The following is a 20064-nucleotide window of genomic DNA, read 5'->3' as shown; positions in this document are numbered from 1 at the left end:
TTAAGTTTTGTGTAAGGTGGGAAATGGCCTGATTGGAGTGTGTACAACTGAATGGGAGGTGGTGGAACACAAAGCCCAGCATAGATGCTTATCATTCAGGCTCAGAGGGGGAAGCCTAGGAGAACCAACACAAAAGCGTTAATTGCCTGTACTGATGCTGTGGAGGGGAACCATCGTTATAAAGCAGCAGCAGCCATACAAGCCAAGAGTCCATTAGAAGAGGATTTTAGGCAGATCAAAAAACAAAAGAACAGCCCTACTGGTCAGACCAATGATCCAGCTAGCCCAGTATCATGTCTTCCAACAGTGGCTTGTGCCAGATGCTTCAGAAGGAATGAATAGAACAGGGCAATTTATAGAGTGATTCATTCCCTGTCGTCCAGTCCCAGCTTCTGGCACTCAGAGGTTTAGGGACACCCAGAGCATGGGGTTGCATCCATTAACATCCTGGTTAATAGCCATTGACGGACCTATCCTCCATGAACTTATCTCATTCTTTTTTTTAACCTAGTTGCGCTTTTGGTCTTCACAACATCCCCTGGCTATGAGTTCCACAATTTGACAGTGCGCTGTGTAAAGAAGTAATTCCTTTTGTCTGTTTTAAACCTGCTGCCTTTTAATTTCATCAGGTGATCGCTGGTTCTGGTGTTATGTGAAGGAGTAAATAACACTTCCTTATTCATTGTCTCCACACCATTCACGATTGTATAGATCTCTATCATATCCTCACTTAGCTGTCTCTTTTCTAAACTGAACAGTCTGTCTTTTTAATCTCTCCTCATATAAAGCTCCTCATACCCCTAAATAACTGTGTCACTCTTCTCTGTATTTTTTCCAATTCTTTTAGCCTCTCTAGTCTCCTCGAGCATTTCGCAGCCAGTCACCATCCTGGTCACGAGAATATTCTTACTGCTATACTCTTAGTATTCAAGCATGGAATGTCTGTCTATAGAGAGTCTATGTTACGGTTTGATTCATTTAATATTTTTACTATATTTGACTCTGCTTTCTTTCACCTGAAGTGCCACTCCTCCACCAGCATAACCTACTTGGTCATTCCCGTATATTTTGTACCCTGGTATTTTGTTCAAAAGAGATAAACAAAACAATTTGTGACTAGACTCCCAGATGCTTTGTCAGTTTCAGGATAAAGCCAAGGAAGCAAGACTTTACCGAAAAGAAGTTGGTGGGGGGAGGAGGAGAGGAGAGGAGAGGAAGGCATGCATCAACTCCTAGCAGAGTCAAGTGGAATTCTAATACCACATAAGAGATTAGTTTGGACACAAGTTCAAGAAAATCCTTGGTGTGACAACCTCCAAGATGAGGGAATCATATCTGTCTAAACCCAGTGGAGAGTATCTGAGGTTTGCTCAAGACCTGGGCAAAAGAGAGAATTAAAACGAAGAGGGAAAAGACCAAAACAAGCACCGAAGGGTGAGCTCTCTCTCTGAAACTCCTGGCAGCTTCCTTGTTACTTGAGCAATAACACAGCAAAAGAATGGAACCTTGAGAGGAAAGAATGATGTATGTGAAAGGCAGAAACTCCTTCACGCTGTTAGAAAACAAGGAACCAATACTGCGCGCGCACGCACGCACTTTCAATACATGAAGAATATCAGAGGGCAACTGAGCCATATTGTGTTAGCATAGATTACAATTGCACCTTCTGAATTCCTCTGGTACCACAGTAAGCATTCAGCATTGTACCCTGCTTCATCCTAAACCCTCTGTTATTGCATCAACAAAACTTTTATGCTGCCACCATGGCTTATGTTATCAGTAACATTATGTCAATTGAACTCGTGACAACACTCAAACATTACTATTTTAAACCTTAATAACCATTCATACAAAACATGTTGCTATTTTAACATTTTCATAACTACTCCAAGCAAAGAGCCACATGCATTTCATTTCAGTCTGCTCACTAGAGCAGTGTTTAAAAAAAATCCAAAACAAATGTTAAACACTGGAAATGTTTTGATCACATGGTCCTTTTCTGAAAGTTATAGCTAGCTTCATACATTAGGGGTTTTTTTCCCTTCAAAATTCCCTAAAAATTTCAAGCAATTCATAAACTACAGTAAGCATCTAAAATTCATCCTCTAAATCAAAACAAAAAGATTTATAGATTGTTTCCTTTCCAATTAAAACGAAAATCTATTGTGGGACTACCATTCCACCACAATGTCATTCTATCCTCTGTCTTTTAATGACAGTCATTCTCTTACTCCAGAAGTCCATAATTAAAGAAATAAATCAAAAACGCAGAGAAACAGTTTTCTCCAAAGTGCACCCTGCCTTTAAAAACTTGGCTGGTATGATTTCCATTCTTTTGTCTTTTAATAATTAGGAACAGATCATCAATAAAATTGTTTTTAGGGTAACAGCAATGCTTCAGCAAAAGTGATGCTGAGGCCTCTAAAGTGATAGTGCTATGTGGAGAATTTGTACGTTTGCTAACAAGCAACTTACCTTTAAATCTATGAGCCCATTTCTTTTAACAGGCAAGTATGTGACACGAAAGCCTTCAGTCTCCAGATAACGGCAAGAGTCCAGCACACACTTGTGTTCTGTCTGAGTTGTAATTATATGCTTCTTTCTGGATTTATAGAATCTTGCAACACCCTGGTGTTCACATTAAATGAAAAATAAAACTACTGTGAAATTGCTTAAAAGATAGCGATTTATATAAATTCAAAGGGGCAGGACATCAAGCAAAAGGAAGTTTCTCCCAGGGTCACTCAGCGTGGCAGTGTCTGAAAGGGCTATTGGGAGAAAGTCTCTTATGAACAGGGCCCTAGCAAATTCGCAGTCCATTTTGGTCAATTTCACAGTCATAAGATTTTGAAAATAATAAATATCATGATTTCAGATATTTAAATCTGAAATTTCAGTGTTCTAATTGTAGGGGTCCTGACCATAAAAGGAGTTGGGGGGGGTGTCACAAGGTTATTGTAGGAGCGGTTGCAGTCCTGCTATCCTTATTTCTGTTCTGCTGGTAGCCGCGGCTCTGCCTTCAGAGCTGGGCAGCTGGAGAGCAGTGGCTGCTGGCTGGGAGCCCAGCTCTGAAGGCAGAGCCACTGCCAGCAGCAGCGCAGAAGTAAGGATGGCCTGGTATGGTATTGCCACCTTTACTTCTGTGCTGCTGCCTGCATTGCTGTGCCCTCAGTCAGCGGCCACCACTCTCTGGCCACCCAGCTCTGAAGGCAGAGCCACTGCCAGTAGCAGAACAGAAGTAAGGAGGACATGGTATGATATTGCCACCCTTACTTCTGCACACACACCCTTTTCGGTCAGGACCTCCAGTTTGAAAAACACTGGTCTCCCCCATTAAATCTGTATTGTGTGCTTTTACCCCATACTAAAGACCAGATTTCATGGGAAGAGACCAGATTGCATGGTACAAGAAAAATGCATCATGACCATGAATTTGGTAGGGCTCTACTCATGAAGAGAATTAGCCACAACACTCCAGTAAATTTTACTTACTGGTTTATTATATGCAAATCAACATTCAATCTGAAGAGGGAGTGAGGAGATAACCCAACATCCAGGTCCTCCTGAGACAATCACTATCCTTTCCCAATTATTTATTCAATTATAATCTACAAAGATTACTTGCATTAAATTAGACTATTTTGTTATTTACAACTGCTTCCAAAAATATATAGCTTTGAATTCTGAAAGTATTTATTAAGAGAGGATTCATAATTTTCTGCTTCTTTGGAGGGAGATAACATAGAATGAAAAATCTTCCAAATATTAACAAGGAAAATAATCATCTGTGGGTTAAAGGATCAAAAACTTTGGAAAATGATTGATAATCAAGATTTTGGCCAGTCTTTATGATCAAGATTTCAGTTACATGAGCACAAAACTTCATCTGGGACAAATGGATTTTTAATCCCCATGTGCATATATCAAAAAGAGCTAAACTAATTTTCCTCAAGCTTGAAGGGGAAAAAAGTCACCTTTGCTTTAACACCAAAGATGGAAAATTTCAGGCCCAAAGGAATTTGCTGGAACAGCTAGGTTAATTGTGGGGGGTTTCAATACAGTTCAAAGATGTCTTCATTTTAAGGAATAGGCAAAGTACTGCACCTGCTCCAAACCATGGGTCATGGCCAGCCTGCTCCCGCCCATCAAGCCAGCACTAGCCCACCACTCCCTCCAGGTATACTGTGGCATGGCAGTCCATTCCTTCATGGAACAAGCTGGTCAAACTAGGGACTGTAACAAAACAAAAATACCAAGCCTTCCACTAAAATCACTGTCAATTTATTAACCGTTCAGAGTCACAGATGGATCATTGGCAACCTGACAACAGGACTTAAACCCCAAACCATTACAGATTTCCAAGTAATTTAGTATATATAAGCCATTTACCTTAATTGCTAAATTATTTGATTCTGTCGCCCCACTGGTAAAAATAATCTCTCTAGGATCTGCTCCAATTAATGATGCAACTTGCTGTTTAAAAAGAAATAAAAATGATTTGCTATTTTAAAACATGAAAATTGAGTTCATCACACACTGAAAATATGTACAGCATCTCCCAGAACATCTCCTCTACCCAAATACTAGCCCAACCTGGACAGGATCATAGATACTGTCTTTAGAAATGGCATTACACACATGTACTTCCTCTTTTAATGTGGATGAGGATTTGCATAGGTCACTTGTATGCAATACTACTACTTGTTGTGAACATAAACCCTTCTGAAGGGATGGGAAAACAAAATATGCAACTAATATTCAGTGTATTCAATACGCAATATATCCCATATGCAACCAAAATACACCCAAACTTTAACTTATGTAAAACTCACCAAAGCAAAAATCCAGTCACCCAGCTTGTTGTATTAAAATGTGAAGACCATCTAGTCAGTGCAAGGGCAAATACATGCCTGAGGGGGAGATTTTCACAGGTGCCATAGGGACTTAGCATGACAAGTTCCATGGACTTTCAAACCCCTGAGGAGCTCTGGAAAGCCTCCCCCAACAACACCCAAGTCGCCACCACTTAAATTGTTTTAATATAAAATACAGTAACTCCTCACTTAAAGTCATCCTGGTTAACGTTGTTTAGTTACATTGCTGATCAACTAGAGAACATGCTTGTTTAAAGTTGTGCAATGTTCCCTCATGATGTTGTCTGGCAGCCGCCTGTTTTGTCCACTGCTTGCAGAAAGAGCAACCCATAGGAGCTAGCTAGTGGGGGCCTGAAACCAGGTAGCCCCATATCAGTTCCCCGCTCCCCTAAGTTCCCTGTGTGGCAGCTGCCCAGCAGGCTATCAATAGCCCAGCAGTTCAGCTGTCCCTCCCCACACTGCCATGTGCTGCTCCCGCCCTCTGGCTTGGAGCTGCTCCCAAGAGCCTCCTGCTTGCTGTGCGGGGGGGGGGGGAGCTAATTTCAGGGCATCCCCCTCCCCCCTGCTTACCCCATCTCCACAGAGCAGGGGGACACACAACAGGACTCAGGACGGTGGAGCATGCTGGCAGCAGCTGCTGTCTTAACTTGCTGATCTACTTAAAAAGGCAATGTACTTAGAATGGGGTCAGCATACTTAAAGGGGCAATGCGTATCTCTCTCTCACACACACACAAGGTCTCTCTCTCTGTCTGCCTTTCGGTCTCCCCTCCCTCCATCTGTGCTGCCTTGTAGAGCGTGTGGCTACATTAACAACATGTTAACCCTTGAGGGCTCAGTCCATCCAGCAATAAGGCATATATATATATATAGATAGACAGTCTTTTGTCTGGGGGAAAAAAATTTCCCTGGAACTTAACCGCTCCATTTACATTAATTCTTATGGGGAAATTGGATTCGCTTAACATCATTTCGCTTAAAGTCGCATTTTTCAGGAACATAACTACAACTTTAAGTGAGGAGTTACTGTGTGTATTTTGTTTTGAGTTTGCCAAACAATACTTAACATAGTAAATTCCTAAGTTGCTAGAGATCAAGTTGCCAAGTCTCACCTCCTAGGAACTAAACCAGAATTATGGGGGTTGAGGGGCTATTTTTATGTTTTAAGCAACTAGTTTATGAACAGGAAAAGTTATTTAAGTTCTGTGGTGGGGCTGAAAAGCCTCACCTGCCTGGCTCGCTCCATAGCAGACTCACTCTCCCAGCCATAGGCATGAGTCCTGGAATGTGGGTTGCCATAGTAGTGCATTAGATAAGGGAGCATGCTGTCCAAAACTCTGGGGTCCTAGAAGACAAGAGACACTTTTGTAAAAGCAGAGAAAAAACTGTTTTTCCTCCCTCTTTCTTTCCCCTGCAATACTTATGCTTTGCTTTATCCCAGACCAGCAGCCAGCTTATTACAAACTACTGTGGATGCAAAAATATTTTACATACACTCTGTATTAACCTAACTGGTGACCGGCAAACGTTTGCTAATAATATCCTGCAACAAAGTCCAATGCAATCTTACAAGTCAAACCTTGAACTAAATCAGAAATCTGTCTCATAGGAACAAGGACTTTCTATGCAAAAGAAACACAAAACCCCCTTATGGTCACAGGAAATGATGTAAAACAGAATTTTGAAGTTTTACATTTTATCCAAGATGACCCTTCATCACTTCAGAATCTATTTAATTCAAATGACATGTCAAGACTGTACTTGATAATAGCCACCACCTCAAGGTACATTTATTGTACGTTTCCCCCAGGAATATAAAGAGATTTCTAATTATTAAACCTCACAATATACAAGTGTTGATGAAAGGTATCCTGGTCGTAATAAAATGAGTGGAGTGAAGAAGATGAGACTTCTGGAGAAACACCTGCTTCTCAACTGTTACTAAAGTACAAGGTTAGAATTTTATTTGCAGACCATCGCTAAAGTTAGTTTGGTGAACCACCGAATGGAGATGCTTATCAGCACAGTGACCACAACAAAGAGGGTGAGTGCCTTAAACTGGGTAAACAACTGGACTTTCTTTTAAGCACAAATAAGGTAGTCTCTTCTCAATCCCTCCATGTTTTCAATGTTCCTTGGGAAGACTGCAGTGAGAAGGAGTGGGTGCTGGGGAAAGACAAGATGTAATTGGGCATGAGATTATGTACGTTATGAGAACAAGAAGCTTCAGTTTGATGAGGTAAAAGAAGGAAGCTAACAGATAGATTCAATATGGGAAGGAACGACACATCAAGAACAAATAAGGAAGAGAAGAGATTGGGCTTCATTACAAGCTGATCATTCTTCTGGCAAGAATACAGCTCTTCCCATAGTTACCCATGAGCACTCTGATTTGCTAATTGAAGTCTGCATTCCCCATCATTAAGGTTAAGATTTTGTCACAGTAATTTTTAGTAATAATCATAGACAGGTTGCTGGCAATAAACAAAAAAAATTCACAGAAGCCCATGACGTATCTGTGACTTTTCCTAAAAATAATAGGGGTGAGGAGCTGATGGGGGATGACTGAAGCTTGGTGGGTGGGAGATGAGAGCCCAAGCCTTGCTGTGGTGGGAGGGGTCTGTATCCGCCCCCAGCCCCAAGCTTCGGCCCAGGGATAAGGCGGACAATGTCACGGAGATCTTTGGAAGTCATAGAAACCATGATATCTTATCCTTACCCATTATGCACATACCCCATCTGGTTACAACTATAGGGTTCATTCTAGGGCACTAGTGTATGTTCACATCATTTTACCAACCAAAGGAGTCGTTGCCTGGACATCCATATACAACGGCCGGAGCATGGATTCTTCACCATGGCCTTTTTCTAGAGGGAGAAAAAAAATACACTGCAGTGATAGCTGCCCAGCAAGCACAAGGGACAAGTAAGGACAAAATGCGAAGGAGAGGAGAAAGGCAAAACTTTCCAACAACAGAGCTGACAGTGGCGCAGGAGAAGAAATCAGGGAACCCACAGTGAGCATGGAACCTTTCTAATGAGAACATGCACCACACTGGAGACTCCAAAGGAGAACCAGGCAGGAGCTGTACTGCTGGGATGGGGGAAAAGGCCTCTCCCTGCATTCTGGCAAGTGGCCTTTCCAGCCAGCCCAGGGGAGCAGGCCGCATGTCGTACAAGAAAAGAAACATCAGAAGGGCTGAATCTTTAACACCCGTTTCTGTCTGAGCTGCTTCCAGGGCCGCCATCACTGCTGCGTCTGACAATCCAGTCACAACACTCGCGCGGGGGGAGGGGGAGCTAATCCCCGTGTTACAGGTGACAAGTGAGGCACGGAGAGACTTGCCCAGGGGCGCTCCGGGTGTCTGTGGGGGCGGGGAACGGAGACCAGGTTAGCACTATACCCAATGGGCTCCCCTCTCCCGTGCCCACCAGCCCGAGCAGTCCGGGCAACCCCCGCTCCCCGCGACGGCTCGGCGCCTTTACCGCCGCCCCGAGCCCCGCGGGCTCCCCCACGCACGGACACTCCCCACTCACTCTCATGGCGCCGGGCCGCCTCCGACAGCCGCCGGGCCGGCGGCCCCCCGAGCCCAGGGGCCCCCCGCAGCGCCGCCGCCCTCCGCAGCAGCAGCAACATCCCCACGAGAGCCAGGCCCGGAAACAGCCCCTCCCCTTACACTCCGACCCGCGTGGCGTCATCGCAGCGCGCCGGAAGTGACGGAGGACTGGAGCGTGCTGGCCAGAGCCGAGGAGCGAGGTGAGGGCTCCCCTGGCGCCCCCAGGAGTGGGCTGGGCTGGGCTGGGCGGGAGCGCGCCACAGAGCGCCTGGGCTCAGCCGGGCCCATGGAGCCTCCCGCGGCCGTGGGGTCCCGGCTCCGCGCGGTGCAGGCGCCAGGCCTCACCATGTCCCGTGGCTGTGAGTTCCGCTGGCTGCCCGCCGCAGCCTCTCCAAAGCCTCCGAGTCCTGTGCTGTGTGACAGGGCGAGCAGGGGCCTGGCTCCCTCCGGGGCGCGGACATCGCGGTGGGCCTCTCCTGTGCTGTTCCGATTGTTTCCTCTCTGAGCTAAACTGTCCCGGCTCCTGTCCCTCCAGAAGCGTTTTTCCTTCCTTGCTCCTCTAGCTCATGACATTTCTCCCTAGTCTTGATTATTGACCATGCGCCTCTTGGGACAACGTAGGGAAATGGAAGCAGCCTCTTCTCTGCTCTGGTCTAAGCTAGTCACAGCGTAACTGCTCAGAAATGTCCAGTCTCTGACAGTTTTATGTATATGCTGAAACTTGTTAGAGAAGGACACTCTGTGTTCTGGGCATCGCACAAAACGTCTGGCTGCAAAATGCTTTCTGGCCGCGGAGACTATGCTTGTCCTGGTTAGAATAATACCGGTTTCAAAAGCAACAGGTAGTTCAAGGAGTTTTTTGCAGCCTTCAGATGAACAGTTTTGGTTGCTGCATAATCCGGAAGGAGGCAGTTTTACATTTGGCCAATAGACAGAGGTTACTAGGTATCTGCCAACTGTGAATGCAGAATGTACAGAGTTTATGACTTTTTGTAGGAACTGAGAAGTATAAAACCTAGACTGATGTTTGTGAGGATGATCTTGTCACAATCTGAGCCCAGTTTGTAACAGATTATGAATATATAATATTTCTGATTTTCACTGACAAAGTGTGAGTGTTTGAGTCCTAGGAGCAGGGAGAGTTTCTTAGTGTCCATTTGGGTGATGAAAATGCTTTTTCAAATCTGGTTAGCTAACATAATTTGAAATCTCCTTTTACATCTAGTGCACGCTCCCCCCAGGTTATAACATGACCAATCAAATTAAAGGTGCTAATTTGTATCTTTACTAAATGTAAAAGGGGGGTTGAGATTCTGCTTGCTAACGCAGTTTTAAAGCACTATAATTTGTTGTCTGGATGGGTCTTTAATGCCAGACATCTGTTATGCTGTTCACCATCCTGTTAAATATATGAGCTAAGTAATACTATTATTTATCGTTAATAGTCCAAAATTATGCAGTAGGTGTTTGTTTTTGCATCTATCATGTTGGACCGCTCCAGTGCATTGGCACATCCTAACCCATTGTAAAGTCTGCCTTTTATTTAATCCTTCCTATCTCTCCTTTTCAAAATGTCATTTGTCTGCACTGTATTGGACAGGGGAAGTCCAAGCTATTAGAAATTCTCTCTAATCCAATAAATGCATCTTTAATTGAGTACCTATTAAATGTAGGTATTAGAGAGACTGGACGGCTCATTGGCAGATTAGAAAAGGGATACAGAGCCTTTCAATCACAAGTCATCATTCAGTTTCACCTCAGGTTGGTAGTAACTGAAAGTTATTACCATCAGATGACTGACCAGTGCTATATGTGAAATGAGTTATTAGTCTTAGTCCAGTTTGTATTGGACATGCACTACCACCACAGATTGAACAGGCATGGCAACTGAACTCAGCTCTAATTCTTAAAAGTGGTCTCTCCAGCAGGCAGCGGCATATCAGTGGGGCAGTGTGGAGAATGTTGCACTGCAATCAGGGTGGATTTGATTTAAATCACTAGTCAGGAAGACTCAATACAATCATGGATTCCTATATAAAAGTGCGTTCTTGTTGGTTGTTATAACCTTAATACTTATTCTTCACAACTCAGAAATTGATGCAGGTTTCATTTTAGAAGGTACACACTGTACATTTTTAAAGTGATTCATTTTGAAAACTTTTCAGATAAGTTTTACAGCTATATCAGAAAATAAATGATTGTTTGGTTATTTCACTTACCAAAGGTAATTGAAGCAGATATTTATGAAGTCATTGGGAAATGAACGATCTCCAGTACAACAGGTTAATCATTAATATTTGGAGGATTTTCTTGCCATGCTGTATCAGGAGGAGAACATCACCAGACAGACATTTAAATTATTTTATTTAACTAAAACAACAACACTATGTATTCGGGATTTTTTTTCTTCAGCAGCAAACATAATATTTTAACAAATCAAGTATATGAATTTTTGAATTTAGTTAAACATTCAAGTAGTTTTAAAATCAGGTTTGTTTTTGTTAAAATTGTTTTTAACTAAAATATTTAAACGAAATATTAAAAAAAACCCAAAATTAAATCGACTTTGTCAGCCATGTCAACATGAGAAACTTAAAATATTGGCTTCTGCGGCTAACTCTGTCATCTTCACCTTCATTTTTCTGTTTGTTCATAATCTGGAAAAGAAAAACAAGCTTTCCTGCTTTTTCAGGTCCCAAACAATTTCTCAATTTGGAATGAATTAGTCCAAAGGAAGAAAATATTCTTTCTACACCAGCAGAAGAAGCTACTGCTGTTAAAAGTGAGATTATCACTTCAACAGTCTTTGAATCCAAGTGCTTAAGTGACTTCCACCAGTTCACTGGGGTGACTTTCTTTAAAACATCATCAGCAAACATATATTTCTTGAATGGTTCACCCTTAGCGCTGAAGTTTATTATAGTTGGCATTATGGAGGGATTATTACTGGATGTCTATGCCATAGCCAGTTCCTCTTCTTCAGCAGTTAAAGTTTGACCCTGGTACCGAGTATTGAGAATATTTGCAAGAAAATGAGCTGGGATAGTGCTTGGCCCATTCTTTTTTCTAATGCTTGTAATTTAACTCTGTCATTGCATATTTCTCTTTTTAAGATCTCACTCAGTTTCTTCCAAATTTCAGCAGAGTCAGCAATAAAACGGCTATTGCCCTGCATTTTGTTCAAGGCTACAGAAATAGGCTTCGGGGTACTCAGCATGTGTTCAACATTTCTCCTAAGTCCAATGTTGAGAACTTTGTGATAGTGCCATCTATTTTTTGACAATTTTGTTCACAAACTGTCATCAGATTAGGCCAGTTCTTGATACAGTGCTCAAAACAGTTCACTACCGAGTTCCATCGCACGTCTTGTGGGAGAGTTAGCTTGGTTCCTCCCACTTTTTTCAGAGCAGCTGCTGCAAAGTGGTTGTTACGCAAGTATTTTGCAATTTCAACAACACTAGCCTTTATTTCTGGAACACTGAAGTATTTGCCTAGGAGATGCATCAAATGAGCACTGCAACTGTATGTTATTAGCTCGGGACTCTTCTAAATACTTTCTTCTCATCCTGGATACATTTGCAGCATTGTCTGTGACCAGGCTGCGTACTAGACATTTGAATTTTTTTTCACAATTTTTTTATAGCTTTTACTGCTGCTACTTGTAAGTATTCTGCTGTGTGCACATTTTCTGGTGTGTCAATTGTTTCTGTAAGGAAGACATTCCCTTCTTCACACAAGCACATACAACATGATCATTGTGGACATTGCTGCACCCATCAAGACTCAGGTTAACAGTTTCACCTTCTAGACCTTTTGTACACTGCTCAGTTTCTCTTTCATACATTTTATGCAGCAATTTGCCTGCGACATCTACTCTTTTGGGTGGACTGTATCCTGATCTTAATGACTGAACCATGCTAATGAAGTGTGGGTTCTCAGTCATAAGGAGAGTTTGTTGCATAAACAAACCGGGCAATGTTTTCATCAATTACCTCTTTTTGTAATCTGCTGGTTCTTATCACAAATTTATCTGTGGTTGTTTCTGGATGATGGAAATTTTTTTTCTTTTTGCTACAGGTGATATACTGTGGCTATGTGACATACATGGTGTGACTGAAACACTATAATTGGCAGAGAACTCTGAAACTATAGAAAATGATGGTGATCTTGAAGGTGGATAGTCTTCAGAATCCTGTATGTTGAGGATGGATTCTCCTAAACAAAATAAGTCAATGCAGTTATTTAATTATTACCATACTGCTCATTTAGTATTACTCATTGCATTCACTGACACTCGTTCTACTTTAAAGGTGAAATTGTAAAAGGAAGATCTGCCTATTTCAGCTATTTATTTTTATCGCAACTGCATCTAAAATGAAAGTACCATAGAGTAACAACTATATTTTTTGCTCAAACATGAGAGTTCAAGAATGGTTCAGAAGGAAGACAGGCAGTCCTTAAGAAAGAAGTATGAAATAATAAAGTTTACCAACCTGAAGATCCTGCATGTTCAGACATTTTCCTTTCATCATCTTCAGCGCAGATTTCTCCTGAGAAGGAACACTTCTCATGATGTTGTTTCATTTGGCCTTGCATTTCTGTGTTGCAGTTTGCATTTTGCATGCATGCCTGTCTTACCCACAGGTAGAGGAACTTCATTAAAATATTCCCAAACTAGCTCTCTTTTACAGCCTGCTGCCGTTATAGATTTTCCCTTCTAGTGAAAGAATGGTATGGTAGATCTCAAATCAATGAAGGCTATGCTCAGAAAGTCCTCAAGACTTCTGGAATATGCTGCTCAGTTTCTCTTTTGTTTCTACTGCCTGTCCCTCCCTTCTGACATTGAGTCTCCAGACTTCTCCTTGTCCAGATCTATTCCGCCCCAACAATCTTCTGTTCTTTGAACTTTTTGAAACTTTGCACTTTTAGAGAGAGGTAAGGGACTGACTCTGTGTACACAAATTTGCAGAGAGACAATAGGGTTGAGGTCTGTTTTTCTCACCTCTGTATATTATTTATCTAAAAATATTTTTGCTGTTAGAAGCATGTTACTCTCGAGACACAAATCCACAGTTTGAGAATGGCAAAACTAAGGGCTTGTCTACATCAGAAAGTTGCAGCGCTGGTGAGGGAGTTACAGCGCTGCAACTTAGGCGGTGTACACATCTGCAGGGCACCACCAGCGCTGCAACTCCCTGTTTGCAGCGCTGGCTGTACTCCCGTTTTGTCTCTGGTGTAGAGGATCCAGCGCTGGTGATCCAGCGCTGGTAATCAAGTATAGACACTTACCAGCGCTTTTCTTGACCTCCGTGGAATAAGCAGGTATCCCAGCATACCTTAGGAAGCCTCTGGTAATCAAGCTGGTCTCCTTCCCCGGCTTGCTCTCGCGTTCCCCGAACCCCCGAGCAAGCAGGTCTCCTTCCCTGAGGTTTGCTGGGTGGTTCCGGGAACGCGAGAGCAAACCGCGGCGAAGCTGGTCTCCTTTCCCGGTTTGCTCTCGCGTTCCCCGAACCCCGAGCAAGCAGGTCTCCTTCCCTGAGGTTTGCTGGGTGGTTCCGGGAACGCGAGAGCAAACCGCGGCGAAGCTGGTCTCCTTTCCTGGTTTGCTCTCGCGTTCCCCGAGCAAGCAGGTCTCCTTCCCTGCGGTTTGCAGAGTGGTTCGGGGAACGCAAGAGCAAACCGCGGCGAAGCTGGTCTCCTTCCCTGGTTTGCTCTCGCGTTCCCCGAACCCCGAGCAAGCAGGTCTCCTTCCCTGCGGTTTGCAGGGAGGTTCGGGGAACGCGAGAGCAAACCGCGGCGAAGCTGGTCTCCTTCCCTGGTTTGCTCTCGCGTTCCCCGAACAAGCAGGTCTCCTTCCCTGCGGTTTGCAGGGTGGTTCGGGGAACGCGAGAGCAAACCGCGGCGAAGCTGGTCTCCTTTCCCGGTTTGCTCTCTCGTTCCCCGAACGCCCGAGCAAGCAGGTCTCCTTCCCTGCGGTTTGCAGGGTGGTTCGGGGAACGCGAGAGCAAACCGCGGCGAAGCTGGTCTCCTTTCCCGGTTTGCTCTCGCGTTCTCCGAACCCCCCTTGAAGCCGCCCAACAGCGCTGCAGTGTGGCCACATCTAACACCACTTGCAGCGCTGGTTGCTGTAAGTGTGGCCACTCTGCAGCGCTGGCCCTATACAGCTGTAACAACCAGCGCTGCAAAATTTTAGATGTAGACATGGCCTAAGCATCTTTGATGGTTTCTTCTAGACTGAGCACGGAGTCCCATTGGGTAGATAGAAAGATTAACCTAAATAATCTATTCAGAAGCCCTTGGAACCCCATAAGATTGGGTCCCTAATCCAGGAACAATTGGAACTCATTTACAAAACTTTTCTTAAACATTGCATGAATATATTGTCTCATACTATAAAATTAGAATTTATAATCCCTATTCCATTATATCATCTTTGAGCTATAATGTATCCTGATTAAAATTATCTTTAGATAGATTTTTTCTTCAAAAAGCATTCTATCAAAAAAATCCAATTTAAATTAAAAAAAAAAAAATTTTATCCACCCTGACTGCAATTGCCCAAACTGTGTTCTGGGGATAAAAGAACCACAATCATCAGAGCTGTCAACAGCACCTTTTGCAAGTACTGAAATTCGCATACAGCATGGAGCACAGGGGGATTAATGTGAATCTTTGTTACAGAAAGTGAAGTCCTGTCAGATTTTTCCCTCACCTCCTCTGAATGGGTGACCATCTTTTCATGGGGGAAAAAAATCAACATAATACAAATAGCCTAGGTATTTGGGAGTCGGCTGTTTCATGCATCAGCCAGTAGGGTGTATGGGAGTGCCTTGGATGCAGTGTGTTCAGGGAGGGAAGGATTTTTGCTTTCAACAACCCCTCCAGGCAATGCTTATCAAGGAGAGGCTCTCTCTCAGACTGAATGGAGTCCCTTCAAGTCCTTTGTCAGAAATATAGGGCTTGTCTACACTTACATTTTATAGCACTGTGCCTTGCTGGCTCAGGGGGGTGAAAAATCACCCCCGAGTGCAGCAAGTCTGAGTGCTTTAAAGCACTAGTGTAGACAGGCTCCCAGCGCTCAGAGCTAATCCCCTCGCGGAGGCGGATTACCAGGAGCGCTGAGAGCACACGACCACTTCAAAGCGCTGCCACGGGAGCATTCCCGCAGCAGTGCTTTGAAGTTTCAGGTGCAGACATACCCATAGTGACTGTTAATGGGGGTGTGAAGGTTTGTGTGAGAGCAGAACAAGTCTATCATCAGGACAGTCCTCCTTTTGCTCTTGTCTGTTCCCAGTATTGAGCCAGGATGCAAGGGTGTGCAAACCTTCTCTGTTCCCTGACAGTGTGTCCTCTGTTTAGGAATGGGAACTGTAAGGTGGAGCGACAAAGTAAAGCTGAGGCTCTGGAATCAGGTTGCTCAGTGTTTTGCTAGCAAATTTCTATAGAAAAGTCTTTTTAGGTGCTAATAAGTAGTAGCTGAATGAGCAGTTACTGTGGCTGCACAGAGAACTAGCTAGTCACATCTGCATTCAAATACTCAATTTGCACATGTACTCTCCTAAATTGTATGAGACTCAGGCCATGGCTATGTCTACATTGCACAGCTTCCAGCAGCACAGCCAGGCAGTCAAAGCCTTGCCCTTGTAAGGCGCGCAGCGTAGCTGCCCTTTGTTGCCAGGAGAGAGCTCTCCTGATGACAAAATAAAAGCACACCCAACAAGGGGCGATAGCTTCTCCACTGACGAAGCACTGTCCACGCCGGCACTTTTCATCATTAAAACGTTTGTCATTTAGGGATGTGGTTTTTTCACACCCATCTTAAAACCTTTGTCACTCAATGGAAGTGCAGTGTAGACATAGCCTAAGTCTACCATACCGCTTTAGTTGGTGTAACTTCTGTCGCTCAGGGATGTGGAAAAGCCACACCTCTGAGTGACACAGGTTACACCGACAGAAGCGCCACTGTGGACAGCGCTATGCCAATGGGAGCGCTCTCTTCTGTTGGCATAGGGCGGCTACACAAGTGGTCTTACAGCAGCTTAGCTGTACTGGTACTGCTGTGCCACTGTAAACTCTCTAGTGTAGACATGGCCTCAGGCACGTAGTGTCTTCACAGTGCTGCTGTCCACTCCAGTTGGGCAGCAGGAAGCTTGTCATCCGCAGGAGGAGGTGGTAGGTCGGTGGTGGTGGTGGCGGGGGGGTTCTTTTTTAAGTGTCTTGCTTCTTTTCCAGATGCCTGTGACTGTGGGGCCATATGGACAGTCCCAGCCCAACTGCTTTGACAGAGTGAAAATGGGCTTCATGATGGGCTTTGCTGTTGGCATGGCAGCAGGGGCACTGTTTGGCACATTTTCCTGCCTCAGGTATGTTGGACTCAGTTAATTGTAAATGTCAGTCCTAGGAGAAACTGGGACAGAGGGAGGGGATCTAAAGACCTTGTTCCATTGCGTAACATAGATGGAATGCTACCTGTGGCTCTAAACTAGGTTGAAGATTTGGAGCGTCCAAGGTGTAGAATTAGAAATTGGACAAGCTGTCTTTGCTTGCCGTGTACAAACATACAAAGAGCTCTTCTCTTAGCACTGGAGATTGTATGTGGTCTCTGGCAGCATCTTCTGTTGTCTTTACATCCTGTTCTCATTGCATATCCATGACTCATTCGTTGAGAACAGTTATCCTGAGGTGTTCAGTTTTTCTCTGGACATGCAGTATTATAAAGAACTGGTAGACCGATGGGCTCTTTAGTATGTTACAGCAAAAATTCTCATCCGCTGCCATCACTGATCTATGGCAATGGCAACGGCAACACTGAATGGGAGAAACAAGAACCGTGAGTTGTTTTAAAAAAAAACAAAACCACAACACAGTCCCACGTATCCCTCCCATTGATCCTTTCAATTCCTGGTGAATGTTGTTCAGAGGCACCACAATATTGGCAGGAAATGCAGTCGTGATGATGTGAAGGAGCAGTAAGAGATTTCTTTTTATCTGACTTGGTTAAAGAGATATTAGCTGCTTCAGTCTGCCCCAAAATTTAACTCATGTAAAACCAAATGTTTATAAAACTCATGGCAAATAAACCAGCACATTTTAAAAGTCCAAATGCACACAAGTAGTTATAAACAATTAAACTTTCCATGCAGATATTGCAGCAGGAGGAACCTGAGAGAGAAAATCACTTCGCTTATTTTTATTGTCCAGCCTCCTGCAAACAGAAAAAAAAAATGCAGCTATAGCAAAGATTCAGTGGGGCTTTAAAAGTTCCCACTTCATTTTCAGTTGATAGTGTCCCTTTAAATGTAGTAAATCTCACTGCCTCAAGCACATGCAGCTAGAGAGGGTCCAGAGTCTCTCCACCCCTGGCACTCCATACACAGAGTGGTGAATTCTCCTCCTGAGCCTGTATAACGGACATGTCACAGACACAAAGGAGCAAGCTGCCCCTCCCCATCCTTCCAATGGATCACAGACACAAGGGAGTGCATCCATTCTCCCACTCATCCAATGCACCCTGAAGTCACTTGCTCCAAAACCTAAAAAGCATGTTGTCTGTATCTAGAAGTGAATTAAGCCAACTCTCCTGCCAATCACTTGATACAGAATGTCCAATGATAAAATCCAATATGCTTTCCAATCTGTCAGGGATGGATTGTCACTTCAGCAGTAGAATGGCCTTGGTCAGCCTGTGTGGAATCTTGCACTGTTTTCTCTCTTTCAGGATTGGCATGAGAGGACGAGAACTGATGGGTGGAGTTGGCAAAACCATGATGCAAAGTGGTGGCACGTTTGGGACATTCATGGCCATTGGCATGGGAATCCGCTGCTAACCTGGAGCATGGGATTTTTTTAACCTGAAGACTAATGCCCCTGTTCAATCATTCCACCTGTGTAATATAATAAAATCTTTGGGTATCTAAAATGTTGAACGCTCAATCCACTGAGATCATAAAGTGCAATATAAGACTCTGCTAGTGCGCTCTCAACAACTTGTAACTGCACTGTTTTCTACTGAACTCCACGCTGCCTGTGTTTATGACGACACAACAGCCCACAGCAGAGACAAAACTCAGTGCCCCTTTCTTTCCACATGTGGAGAAGAGGGAATTCTATAGGAATAAGGCAAACCTGATCAAAGAGAGTGCCACGCTGTTACTTTCCCAAAAAGTCAGCTGGTTCTCAGCCTGGGCTTGGCTGTTGTACCATTAGGTCTCTTGCCTCTGGGTCCCCTCTGGAATCCCCACTCTTGGGCAAGCTCACTGTTCCCAGCAGGAGTAGGGCTTATTTTCAAGATGCTTCCTGAGTCTAATTCTCTCCAGTCCTTGGCACTGCTGCTCAGGTCCAGCTCTGATGCACCGAGGGGAGAGCAGGTATCCAGAGCCTCTCTCAGGGCTGCAGGGTGTCTGCCCTAAACAAGGGGGTGGGAAAGAGAAGCTAATCACTGCCTTGGGCTGGGTTCCCTGGCTACTGGGCTCCCTAGCAGTCTCCAGTAGCCTCTCTTCTTGGGCAAGCTTTCCCCCCTGCTCCGTGCCCAGTTTCACTTTTGTAAGCTTCCCTTCTCCAGGAAGAGCATGCTCTGCACATATGCCTAATGGCATGGCTGGAGCGTGGGATGCTGCTTAGGGTGTCAGTGGAATGGGGGCGTGTCCCATCACACACTTGCCTTGTCAAGTCCAGAAAGCTTTCTTGCTCAAGCAGCTCCCAGTCTTCTAGTAAAAAGAATCTGTATTTGCATGTTCTTTCCCAGTACAGTGCTGCACTGGAAGCTGTAGGGCCAGATACCAGCACATAACCTGGAGGTGCGAGTCCTTTGGAGAGCGTAGCCACCATAAGATACACAGTTTGTGACTAGGGAGAAGGGACTACCCAACAGGTAATACCTGAGGGCTTCCTTAGTACATTTTATTGCCTGAGCTGCCTCCTCAGTCATAGAATATGATTTCTCCCTGGGGAACAACATTTTGCTTAGATGTAGGATGGGGTACTCTGCCTTCAAAGGCCTGGGAGAGCACCACTGCCTGGGCCAACGTTGGCTGCACCTGTATAGAGAATGAACGTCTGGCAAAGTCTGGGTTGCCAAGGACAGGCTCCCAGCTCAGCTGCACCTCCAGGCTGTTAACGCTCCATTACAATAGTCATCCCAGCCAATCTTTCTGGTGACTTTGCCCTTTAGCAACAGTTCAGTCAATGCAAAGTAGGGGATGAACCAGTGATAGTGTCCCTCCAGGCCAAGGAAATAACATCTCTCTCTTCTGGTCTGTGGTGTAGGACATGAGTTTACCATATGGACTTTTATCAGTGGTTTCATAAGGCTTCCTGCTACCCAATATCCTAAATAAGTCTTCTATCATGGTCTACTTACATTTGGCAGGGAAGTGAATACCACTCTTAGGTGACTGAGGTGATCTTTCCACATGTGAACATAAGAAGGGTCATACTAGGTCAGACCCAAAGGGCCATCTAGCCAAGTATCCTGTCTTCCTACAGTAGCCTATGCCAGGTGCACCAGAGAGAATGAACAGAACAGGTAATCATCAAGTGATCCATCTCCTGTTGCCCATTTCCCAGGTTCTGGCAAACAGAGGCTAGGGACACCATCCTTGCTAATAGCCATTGATGAACTTATCTAGTTCTTTT

General features: G+C 44.3%; 2 protein-coding genes across 4 annotated transcripts in view; one reads left to right on the top strand and one right to left on the bottom strand.

Moving 5' to 3' along the window:
- NFS1 (NFS1 cysteine desulfurase) overlaps positions 1-8466 on the bottom strand; it is a 37399-nt gene extending 28933 nt beyond the window's left edge. The window contains exons 1-5 of one of the 3 annotated variants that reach the window (XM_030532799.1): positions 8411-8466; positions 7674-7741; positions 6102-6218; positions 4390-4473; positions 2476-2628 (exon numbers count right to left, since the gene is read on the bottom strand). In XM_030532799.1, coding sequence (XP_030388659.1) covers positions 2476-2628; positions 4390-4473; positions 6102-6218; positions 7674-7718 — 399 coding nt within the window. In that variant the 5' untranslated portion in view covers positions 7719-7741; positions 8411-8466. The other 2 variants (XM_030532800.1, XM_030532801.1) reach the window with 2 other exon arrangements.
- Positions 8467-8551: 85 nt separating this feature from the next.
- Positions 8552-18353, top strand: ROMO1 (reactive oxygen species modulator 1). The gene is made up of 3 exons (XM_030533412.1): positions 8552-8630; positions 16663-16793; positions 18149-18353. The coding sequence occupies exons 2-3, from the start codon at positions 16663-16665 to the stop codon at positions 18255-18257; spliced, it is 240 nt and encodes a 79-aa protein (XP_030389272.1). The 5' UTR covers positions 8552-8630; the 3' UTR covers positions 18258-18353.
- The last annotated feature ends 1711 nt before the right edge of the window (positions 18354-20064 follow it).

This window comes from Gopherus evgoodei, chromosome 14 (genome assembly GCF_007399415.2).
Source record: "Gopherus evgoodei ecotype Sinaloan lineage chromosome 14, rGopEvg1_v1.p, whole genome shotgun sequence".
Taxonomy (NCBI): Eukaryota; Metazoa; Chordata; order Testudines; family Testudinidae; genus Gopherus; species Gopherus evgoodei.
The sequence above is the reverse complement of the archived record's forward strand: the minus strand, read 5'-3'. Positions and strand labels throughout refer to the sequence as shown.

Excerpts from the sequence above, each read along its gene's own strand:
- ROMO1 (XM_030533412.1), top strand. The coding sequence starts at position 16,663 with ATGCCTGTGACTGTGGGGCCATATGGACAGTCCCAGCCCAACTGCTTT. Across the intron at positions 16,794-18,148 it reads GGCACATTTTCCTGCCTCAG|GATTGGCATGAGAGGACGAG; the intron begins GTATGTTGGACT and ends TCTCTCTTTCAG.